This window comes from Rana temporaria, chromosome 7 (assembly GCF_905171775.1).
Source record: "Rana temporaria chromosome 7, aRanTem1.1, whole genome shotgun sequence".
Taxonomy (NCBI): Eukaryota; Metazoa; Chordata; class Amphibia; order Anura; family Ranidae; genus Rana; species Rana temporaria.
In genome coordinates, this window is record NC_053495.1 from 54,486,019 (window position 1) to 54,498,185 (window position 12,167).

At 45.1% G+C, this 12,167-nt stretch overlaps 1 protein-coding gene across 1 annotated transcript in view; it reads right to left on the reverse strand.

Moving 5' to 3' along the window:
• The window catches only part of STAB1 (stabilin 1), a 357,595-nt gene that overhangs the window by 184,219 nt on the left and 161,209 nt on the right, over window positions 1-12,167 (reverse strand). The window contains exon 32 of the mRNA XM_040361004.1: window positions 8,073-8,174. Within this exon, the coding sequence (XP_040216938.1) occupies window positions 8,073-8,174 (102 nt within the window). The remainder of the gene's footprint in view (window positions 1-8,072; window positions 8,175-12,167) is intronic.

Genomic DNA, 12,167 nt, shown 5'->3' on the forward strand with positions numbered 1-12,167 from the left:
TGGACATACACTGGGACTATATGTAATACGAATTGGGACAGTGATTTATTGTCCTTTACACATCAATCAATCCTGGTGTTGTGTTTTTTACCATTGGCGCAGTTTTTTTCTTTTTATTGTTTTTTTCTTTTTAATGTATTAGAGACCAACTCAAGCAAAAACATTTTATATTGTTTTGGAAAGAACAGTGGTTCCCAACCTGGGATGTATTGTGCCCACCATGTGCAGTGGAGTGACCACCATCTAATGTATTGTGCCCACCATGTGCAGTAAAGTGACCAGCATGTAATGTATTGTGCCCACCATGTGATCTATTGTGCCCACCATGTGGAGTGAAGTGACCACGTGTGATGTATTGTAACCACTTTTTGCAGTGAAGTGACCACCATGTAATGTATTGTGCCCACCATGTGCAGTGAAGTGACCAACATGTGATGTATTGTGCCCACCATGTGATGTATTGTAATCACTTTGTGCAGTGAAGTGCCCACCATGTGATGTATTGTGCCCACCATGTGATGTATTGTGCCCACCATCTGAGGTTAAGTGACCACCATGTGCAGTGAAGTGACCACCATGTGATGTATTGTAACCACTTTGTGCAGTGAAGTGACCACCATGTAATGTATTGTGCCCACCATCTGCAGTGAAGTGACCACCATGGCATATATTGTGCCCACCATGTACAGTGCAGTAACCACTGTGTGATGTATTGTGCCCAGCATGTGCAGTGCAGTGCAGTAACCAGCATGTGCACTGACCACCATGTGATGTATTGTGACCACGTGTCCAGTGCAGTGTTTACCATGTGATGTATTTTGCCCACCATGTGCAGTGACCAGCATGTGATGTATTGTGCCCACCATGTGCAGTGACCACCATGTGATGTATTGTGCCCACCATGTAATGTGCAGTGACCACCATGTAAAGTGCAGTAAAGTGCCCACCATGTGCAGTAAAGTGCCCACCATGTGATGTATTGTAAGCACCATGTGATGTATTGTGAGCACCATGTGCAGTGCACACCATGTGATGTATTGTGAGCACCATGTGCAGTGCACACCATGTGATGTATTGTGCCCTGTCTATTTTCTATTTGTATTGCATGCTATGAGCAGCATTATTTAGTGTAAGTCTTGTGAATACCTATCTATTTGATACAAAATATCTGATATGAATTCTAGATTGTAATAAACAAATCATGTACTGTAACTTCATTTCTATGTTATTATTCTCACCTAACGGCGTTCCCTCATTTAAAGTCCACAAATTCTTCCTTCATGGCTGCAAAGGGTGGGCCAACTCAATATTGTACCTCACAGACTAATGCCGCGTACACACGATCGGACATTCCGACATCAAAACCGTTGATTTTTTTCCCGACGGATTGTTCGCTCAAACTTGTCTTGCATACACACGGTCACACAAATGTTGTCAGAAATTCCGAACGCCAAGACTGCGGTGACATACAACACTACGACGAGCAGGGAAAAAATAGGATTTTTATAACAGCTTACCTGTAAAATCCTTTTCTTGGAGTACATCACGGGACACAGAGCCGCATAGCCATTACATGTGGGTTATAGAGTCTACCTTCAGGTGATGGACACTGGTGTAATCAATTAAACAGGAAGTTCCCTCCCTATATAACCCCTCCCCTACTGGGAGTTCCTCAGTTTTTGTAGCAAAGCAATAAGTGTCCCAATATCCCCAAACAAGAGGGGCGGGAGCTCTGTGTCCCGTGATGTACTCCAAGAAAAGGATTTTACAGGTAAGCCGTTATAAAAATCCTATTTTCTTTATCGTACATCACGGGACACAGAGCCGCATAGCCATTACATGTGGGATGTCCCAAAGCAATGCTTACTGAGGGGAGGGAGACACCAACAACGCAGACCGCCATCAGACGTGAGGACCTATAATGCTGCCTGCAGCATACTGCGCCAAAAAGCTGCATCCTCTAGCCGTCTTATGTTCACCTGATAGGAATTAGTGAACGTAAGCACAGATGACCAAGTTGTGGCCTTGCAAATCTGCGTCATAAAGGCTTGGAAATGCATTGCGCATAAAGGGCTTACCATCCTGGTAGGGAGCACCCCCACAAAAAAACAGGGGGAATCCTACTCTAAACCACAAGCCTGAATAATAACCTGATGAACCAACCTTAAAAACAGTTGATTTTAGACGCTGCCTGCCCTTTCCTGGGGCCTCCTGGTAGCGCCACAACATCAGTTTTCCGTATCCGAGCAGCCGCTTCAGATAGGCCTAGACCCTTCTTACTCCAACGAGAGAGAGAAAGTGTAACCATTTTAATAGCTGACCTGAACACTGCCTGCCCATCTAGGGTCTTCTGGCAGCCCATTAAAAACGTCAGCTTTCTATATCTGAAACCTTCAGATAGGTATTTAACTGCTCTCATCTCAATTGAGAGAAAAGCAATAACTTTTCCTTCCGTGAAACAAGGTTTTGAAAAAAGGGAAGGTAAGAATATCTAGATTCAAATGAATACTAGATCCTTCTAGTAAATAAGGTTGGGTGAGGATGAAAATCACTCTTTTTGTAAGAATAATTGAGTATGGCTCTAGTATATACCAAGAAAGTTGCCAATACTGAAACTCTCTTGGAGGCTACCACAACCAAGAACACCAATTCCCTTGTTAAAGGATGAAGGGAAATATGGTGCATCGGCCCAAGGAGCTGACCCTGTAAGCCGACAAAACTAGAGCCAATCCTCCGAGCACAAGGGCGACCCAACTGGCGGACTTATGCACGTCACCCCTTGTATAACAGCCCGGACCAAAGTGTGAAGTAAGCGACCTTTGGAAGCAAGGCCGAGATCGGATCCTTGATATAACTTAAGGCTAGCTCCGTCTCCTTTCCAAATGTAGGAAGGCAGGAATTTTACCTTTGACAAACTTCCACGGATGCCACCATCTGGTTTCACACCAGGAACATGGGCCTTCCAGACCGTAGGATATCTGGTCCTGGAGGCCAGCTCTCTTGTATGAAACAAGGGAATTGCCGCTAATTTTGAAAGCCCCGATCCTCGAGAATGTGGGCTATAATAGCCAGACCATTAATTCACCTGTTGCAAGGCAGGATGTAATACCCCCTGCAAAGTAGGCCTGGACAAGATGTAAGGGACCGTGGGTCCTCTACTACCACCCTTACTGTTCCTGCACCGAGAGGTCGTCAGGGTTATGCCGGAGTAATCAGGCCAGCTTCCGTTCTCCTCTAATGTTGCATAGAAGCCACAAAAGTCGCGGCACTGGGGGGAGAGACACAACCAGTGACAACTGGTCCCCCCGGATTACAAACACATCTGCCCCGCATGCAGGTGGATCCTTTATCCTTGACCCCAAGCTGTTCAATTCCTTGATGACCCTGGACGCCAATACATCTTATGTACAGGGTACTATTTCTGTGACATTTGGTCAGGAAAACAGTCGGGGTGTAGAGGTCATTCTCCCGGAGACACTTGTTGACGGCTCCAGCGAATCGCCTGCCAACTCTGCATTTCATGAAATGACGAATGTCAATAGGCAAGGCACAAGCTCCTCCTTGGTAAATTAAGTAAATCACTAGTATGGCATAGTCTGATTGTACTCTGACAGAACCAACCTGCCACCTGAACGTTCAGGCCCCTAAGCCAGATGCTCCATCGGTAGCTCTAGCTGACAGATAAGGCTCCCTTGGAGCTTGACTACTTCCCCTGGGCCATGGTCTCTTCCTGACCTGGCAAACCCTTTTAGTTAAGAATCACCAAGAGGAATTCCAGCATATCTCTGAGACCGGGTTCTTTGGATAATGCTAGGTCAAGATCCACTCTTTCTAGGCCGACAAAATACTGTTTATAACAGCCCTGAATAAAAGTTAGTATAGGGAATTGTCTTGAATGAAGCCAGCATCTTCCCTAGTGCCTTAATCAAAAGGCCAAAAGTAAGGAACTGTTCCTTGCTGTGACCACATAGACCAGTTTTCTTATAGCGATGGTCTTGTCTGAGGCCAAAAAAAACTCTCCTTTTTGGACTGTGCCAAACATACCCAGCTTCTTGTCAAATGAAAGAATGTATCTTTAGACTGGAATCCCAACCCAGGAGTTCCAGATACTTGACCATGCTGGACACCCTTAGGTCCAGCCATGCTACTGACTGACCCATCAGCAGGAGTTTGCTTCGGTATGCCATTACTGCTATACCCTGGGCCTACATACCTGCTAGAGGCGGGCCCTAGCACCCTGACAACCCAGGCACGGAGGCTAACCCAAAAGGGCAAGACCACCAACTGGAGATAGTGCTGTTCCCCTGCGAAACGCAGACAACCTCTGCAGACCCAAGTAAATAAACACATATGCAACTGGCTCCCCATATGTGTATGTGGCAAGTGTTAAAGCCATATGCCTCAATGGAAGTGTGTGTACATGGCAGCGTGTGTTCCTGGAAGCATGAATTCATATAAATATGTTTTAAGCAAAACATGCATATAGCATGTGTGCTCTGGAACAAGCATCTTGTAAGCAAGCATGCGCTATAAACGTGTTATGCAACAATGTGCAACATGAACCCATGCAGACACGTATTTCTATGCAAACACAAGGAATCCTGTATTGCTTAATTAGGCCGCCATGTGCAACTTTAAAGTAATCATGCATCCTTATGCGATTCAGCATCTTCCATGCGATCATCATCTTATGCATTTTAAGCACCATTGTGCGGACAAGAACCCTTGTGTGACCAAGGACTCTTGTGTGACCAAGCACCCCTGTGCGATCCAGCATCCTTATGCACTCAAGCATCTTAATGCGACTTTAGGCATTTCTGTGAAACAAGCCTCTCTATGTGATCAAGTATCCTTGGGTAATCAAGGATGCTGTTGATCCGACAACCATGTGTGATCCAGCTTCTTTTTGCATTCAAGCATCTTTAAGCGATCTTTAGGCATTCTTGTAGAAACAAGCCTCTCTGTGCGACCAAAATATCCTTGAGTAATCAAGGACTTGGGTGATCGGGTAATCATGTGTGATTCAGCATTTTTATGCCTTCAAGCCTCTTTATGCGATTCTAGGCATTTCTGTGGAAACAAGCCTGTTTGTGTGACCAAATATCCTTGGGGAATCAAGGACTTGGGTGATCAGGTAATCATGTGTGATTCCAGCATTTTTATGCATACAAGCATCTTTATGCGAACTTAGGCACTTCTGTGGAAACAAGCCTCTCTGTGTGACCAAATATCCTTGGGTAATCCAGGACGCGGATGATCAGGTAACCATGTGTGGTCCAGCATCTTTTTTGCATCCAAGCAACTTTATGCGATTTTAGGCATTTCTGTGGAAACAAACCTCCTCTGTGTGACCAAACATCCTTGGGTAATCAAGGATTTGGGTGATCAGGTAACCATGTGTGATCCAGCATTTTTATGCATACAAACGTCTTTATGCGATTTTAGGCCTTTCTGTGGAAACAAGTCTCTCTGTGTGACCAAATATCCTTGGGTAATCCAGGACTTGAGTGATCAGGTAACTAGCATCTTTATGCACTCAAGCATTTCTATGCAACTCTAACAAACATGCAACACCATACAGACAGAAACATGTATCCTTATGCGATCCACAATAAAACATGCTCTGTTACTTGTTTTTATCCCACATGCATTCCAAACTCATGTATCTTATGCAACATGCGGACTGGCAAAGAGGAAGTTATCCTCTGTAGATGTGCGTTTCCTCAATTAAGAGACGTTAGCAATGTGTACCAGCAACTGTGCATCCCTCAGATGTGCATTTGGTTAGCCTGAAGCTGACACCAGGCTGAGGACCATATGGAGGTCTTACTAGCCACCTATAGGAAAAACCTCTCTTTACACTCCAAGGAGAAGATAGAGGCTTTGGCCGAGTAGGCAGAGGGAAATTATATGCAGCATGAATCTCTGAAAAGACTGCAGGTGCAATCAGAACCTGTAGGGCTATTGATAGCTTCTCCTCGTTAGGCTGCAGCTTCTGTCTCCTGTCCTCCGACAGTGAACCTTCATCCCCAGCTCTTCTAATCCCTTTGTTTAAGGATTAAAGCAGGAAAAGGGACACACCCTGCTTTTTTTTTTTTTTTTTTGCTTCTTGTGAGGATGCTGCGAACATAGCAGTTAACCTCTTATAGAACAACAAATGTGATGCAAAAAACAAAACACATGCAGAGTGGCTGCAATGTTGGGGGAGGCTGCATTGATTGCCTGACAGGTCTGATGGCTCAATCTGTGAGCTGTTTAAGTCTCTACAGGGGAGAATAAGGGGCCACCAGGTTCAGGTGGCGATTCCTTTTTATATTCCTACCCCTGACCTTATTTAATGGGGAGACAAAAGCCCTAAGCTAAAAGCAGAGGAGCTTAACCCAGATGCATCAACAGCTGAACTTAGTCTGGCAGCAACAATGCCTGCTAATCTGCACAGCTAGATGCGGAGTAGGCGTCTTAGATGAATCTGTATCCAACTCACACAAGGTGCTTACATTTGTGTCCCCCTAGCTTTACAGAGCTCTGACGTCTGGGCCTTTTTGAAGAGCCCTCTCTGCGACTGCACTGAGCCGGTGAGCACGTGCGACATGGTAGAGCCTAAAGCTGAGGAAGTGGGACTCACAATAGACCAGCTAACACTTAAGCTTCCGTTTTTGGAAAGCATGGTAAGCGAAAACATCAGGCATGTCTTACTGCCCATAGTAGTGGAAAAACAGATAAGACTTGCAGCTACTCATGGAAGACAATCCTTTGCATAGGATTAAGGGCTTTTTTTTTTTTTTTTATGTACCAGCCCCTTCAAGGGGAGATATATGGGTACTACAGCCATCCTGTCTGAACAGACATAGTGGCCCAGGCTACATGCCGGCTAGGGGAGGTATATGGGTGCCCTGAGCCATCCCGTCTCAGAAGACATCGTGGTTTACATTGCCCATGCATAGAAACATAATATAGGCGAGACCCATAGTCCCCTACAGAAGACCTACTGTCGAACCAAGTCCCGTAGGTCCCTCTCTTACCTTTCCACGCTGCAGGGTATTGCCAAGCAAGAGGCCCAATCTTCCCCCTTCACCGTGGGTATAGTCCTAGACCTTCAGGGACCGGGGTCCATAGCAGGAACACCACACCCCTGGACCTATATAGCACCCTGGCAGCAGAAAAAACATTTGGTCCTTAGAAGGCACAAAGTTCTGGAACCCAGGATCCAGCCCTCCGCAGAGAGGCATTATAGGCTAAACCTCGTTCTTCGTACCGAGGCCCGGGTACCGTCCACTTTGGCTATGAAGCACCTTGGACGGATCCGGATTTATGGAGGCTTTTTACATCCAGCATGGATCCCTCCAGTGGAGCTCCTAAGAGCACATGTTAACTCGTGACCAACACCTTAGACACTGATGAAAAAACTGAGGAACTCCCAGTAGGGGAGGGGTTATATAGGGAGGGAACTTCCTGTTTAATTGATTACACCAGTGTCCATCACCTGAAGGTAGACTCTATAACCCACATGTAATGGCTATGCGGCTCTGTGTCCCGTGATGTACGATAAAGAAATTAAGTTCAATGATTCCGAGCATGCGTAGGATTTTTGTGCGTCGGAATTGGCTACAGAACTTTTGTTGCCGGGAAAATTGAGAACCAGCTCTCAAACATTTGTTGTCGGAAATTCCGACAGCAAATGTCCGATAGAGCATACACATGGCCAGATTTTCCGACAACAATCTCACATCGAACATTCGTCGTCGGAAATTCCGACCATGTGTACGCGGCATAAGACTGGGATGCCATTAAAGTTCATGTAAAGGCAGGCATCCCAATACTTTTGACAAAATAGTGAACATGGGAATCTTTCAACCTGGCATGCTGCATTGTGCCGGAAATATAAATGAAGCTGCACATACGCAGCTCTTTGTACAATTTGCAGATGATTACAAACGTGCAGTTAAGTGTATTTTATTTCAGAAGAGATTGCATGTCTTTTTGCAAAAGGAAGCCTGTCTGTTTGCAATGTTTTTTTTTATTCTTTAGTTAGTTTTCATTTTCCTTTCTGCCCAGGGTAGAAATTGACTTGCCTGGATCTCTAGTTTAAATCCTTCCCATGCTGGAACTTGCTCAAATTTTTTTAACAGTCCTGGTTTCCTTGGAGGTATATTTCCTAATGGCGGTATTAAAACCTGAGAGGACAAAAGAGTTTCATTATAAAGGTCTTAGGCATCAACATCCATTGATTAAAATAAATTCCTACAATGTGGATTTATATTATAGTGTAACACATGCACATTTCCCCATGCCTCTTTAAGTACAGCAAGTGCAGCCTCAGCTGCACTGATAGCCCAAGCAAACAACATGTATTGCAGAAATGTACAATTTTTTATTTTTTAAACGGTTGCACAGATATACACTTTACATTTATTGGGTCTTTCCTGTGAAAGCTTAATAAGAAGAAAGGGGAGCTACCCCTAACAAGCAATAACATTTCAGCTGTCATTTTTCTACCTCAGGTTACAAGCGAAACCACTGTGATTTTTGTGTAATTATTTCTGCATCGGCCTCCATATTGCTACAATAAAAAGAATCACTTGACAATATACTTTTAAATTTCAAAATGTTTTTTTAGCTAATGGGGATAATTGTCTGTGAAATAAACTACTAAAATCACCATGTATAAATGCATGTAGTGAACTTGGTGTATAGTTATTTACTTAAAGCGGCGTTCCACCCTAAAGTGGAACCTCCGCTCACCGGATTCCTCCCCCCTCCGGTGCCACAATTGGCACCTTTCGGGGGGAGGGGGGGACAGGATACCTGTCAATGACAGGTATCCTTACCCACTTCCGGAAGTCTGGCCGCAACCGTGACATCACCGCGGGGCTCCCTCCTCCTCCCCTGGCCGCCGGGCTAATAGGAGAGAGGAGCGTGCCTCGCGCATGCGCAGTAGGGTTCCCGGCGTGAAGTCGAAAGGCAACACTGTCCGGTTCCCTTACCCGTAATGGCGACGGCAGCACCCGACAGCTGATGGGAAACATCAGCTGAGGTGCCGACATCGAGGGACACCAGGACAGGCAAGTGTCCTATTATTAAAAGTCAGCAGTTGCAGTGCGTGATTTTTTTTGCCCGGAACACTCCTTTAACCACTTCAGCTCTGGATGATTTACCCCCTTCATGACCAGGACATTTTTGCTTTACGGTACTGCGTTACTTTAAGGGAAAATTATGCGGCCATGCGACACTGTATCCAATTAAAAAGAATGTCCTTTTCCCCCACAAATAGAGCTTTACTTTTGATTGTATTTTATCACCTCTGTGCTTTATTTTTGGTGCTATGAACAAATAAAGACAGACCATTTTAAAAAGATAATACGTTTTAATTTCTGCTATAAAACATATCCAATAAAAAAAATCAATTTAGGCCAATACGTATTCTGCTACATATTTGTGGGAGAGAGAGCGAGAATGGGAAAGAGAAAAAAAACAGGGGGGATGAGAGAGAAGGGGTGAGATAAAGAGGTGGGAGTGAGCACAGGGAGAGAGTGGGGTGAGAGAGAGAGGGGAGCGTGTGAGGGAGGGAGGTGAGAGAGCGAGGGTGGTGAGAGAGAGCAAGGGGGGAAAGAGTGAGAGGGGTGAGAGAAGGGAGGCTAGAGAGGGGGATAAGAGGTAGGGGGAGGAGAGAGAGGGGATGTAAGGGTGAGGCGGGGTGGGTAGGTGAGAGAGAGAAGGGGGTGAGTGAGTGGGAATAAGGGAGAGAGAAGAGGGGGTGAGAGAGAGGGGGGAGTGGGTGAGAGAGAGGTACATCTGGTGAGGAGTAGCTGCTTGTGTTATGAAAACTGTGCCTTCCTGGGAAACCCGCCTCGCCCCCTCCCTAACACATGCTTCGCTCGAAACCCATGCCTCGTCCCGCTTCTAATGTACACAGATTACACTGTAAGCTGGAGTGTGGGACTTCTGTTGTTAGAGTGGCAGCGAATCTGTTGCTGCAGTGTATCGGGGAGAAGCCCGCCATGTCTGGACCATGGGGTCTATGCCAAGGGACAGGCTGATTCAGTACGGTCTGTACCACTCCGAATGTTGTGCTAGGGGCGAACAGACCGGCTGCCCCCTCCCTGCGCTACCCCACTGCCAGGAGTTCTGATTTCACTTGCTGTATACATGTCATTGTCATTAATTCAAGCCATTGGTCAGTATGGTATTTGAGCAACTAGCTTTTTTTTATTTTACTTTTTTTTTTATTTATAAAGAAAAAAATTGTCATAATTGAGCTTATGTGAGAATTTGAATATTTGAGCTGGCCATACACACAGATTTTTCTTTTATTCAGTCTGCAGGAATCTGACAGTTTCCTCCATCCACGCTACACAAGAGCAGATGGACAAATATCCCCTTGCCAGCTATTGTATTATGACAGCTGGTGCACTGTGGCTTTTAGAATAACTATACTCTGACTGAAGTCACTCTTTGGCCAACAATTTTAATTCTCCTTTAATATTCAGATCAAAGTTTGTGGATTTGGGTGTTGCCAGCAGGATCACCTATGGATCGAATGTCCGACTAATTCAGTGTATAGCCAGCCTAAATTCTAAATTATTATAACTGTACAAGCTTAAAGCGGTTGCAAAGGCTTAATTTTTTCCCCTAACTCAATAAATATTGCATGCCATAGAATTTAATGAAAACAAAAAAAAATATGTTCCACATTGACTTCTATGGCATGCAATACCACATGCTAGGCTCCACTTGCAAACCTTTAAAAAGGCTCGAAAACGCTTGTGAACTGAGTATTTTAGAGTGTTTTCGAATGGCTCAGAGTGTCACCGGCGCTCCCACACCCCTGGCCAAATGCGGTACTGCACACCGCAGAGGCTTGAATCCTGCTAGTTTTGCTAGACAACACTCGCAAACCGAGTCAGGATTTTTTTTAAAAATAATTGCGAAAACGCTTGTTAACCGCGTTACTTGCAATCTGAGGTTCCACTGTATTTGTCCTGATATTTGCCTATAGTTCATTTGTTTGAGGATAGCGGAGAGTGAATGGTGAGGTCTCCTGAGATAGGACTGTTCCTGACAGCTGACCTTGTGTTTTTATTAGACATTAGCAAAATAATTAGTCGCACATCAGGCTGCATCTCCTTCAGCAAAACCTCTAAGGCCGGGTACACACGAGAGGATTTATCCGTGGAAACGGTCCGGGGGACCGTTTCCGCGGATAAATCCTCTGGCGGATTTTGATCTCATGGTTGTACTAACCATGAGATCAAAATCCCCGCAGAATTCCGTCCGCGGTGACGTGTCGCACCGTCGCCGCGATGATGACGCGGCGACGTGCGCGACGCTGTCATATAAGGAATTCCACGCATGCGTCGAATCATTACGACGCATGCGGGGGATGGATTCGGACGGATTGATCCAGTGAGTCTGTACAGACCAGCGGATCAATCCGTTGGACTGGATTCCAGCGGATCGATTTCTTAGCATGTCAAGAAATTTTGATCCGCTGGAAATCCATCCCCGGGGACAAAAATCCGCGGAAACAGATCCGCTGGATCGTACACACCAGGGGATCTATCCGCTGGAGCCGGTCCGCGGATCAATTCCAGCGGATCGAGCCTCTCGTGTGTACGGGGCCTAACAGGTTTACAGACCTGTGCACTTGTATTTCTGGGCAGCCATATGTGACAGTTTGCAAAGGTGAAAGACAGATTTTCTCTGTAATCAGACACATAATAAAGAAATGGTCAGGATCAGGTTTTATTTAGCCACAAAGACAACTTTATAGCTGCCAAAAGTGGATTTATGACTTAGTCTGTAACCTTGTAATAAATCTGTCTCACAATGCATCTCACTCCACCTACTTAGCATTGCTTTGCTAGTTGTTAGGATCGAAAAACGGCCCCCCGGTTTTTTCCCAGTTCTTAAATGTGCATAACAGAATTGTATAACAAAGGCTCCAAATTACTAGCTTTTCTCTAATTGGTTAGAGGCACAAATATTCCAGGATCATTTTTCAAAGCTAGTAAATACACACTGAAACAGGGATCTTAAATTCGAAATCAAGCCAGGTTGATTCTAGGAGTGATAGATTAGGGAAGTTTTAAAAAATCTATGAGGTTTTTATTACTGTCTGATTCCATTAAAGATATTCCCCCTATTTTTCTTAGCAACACCAGCATAAC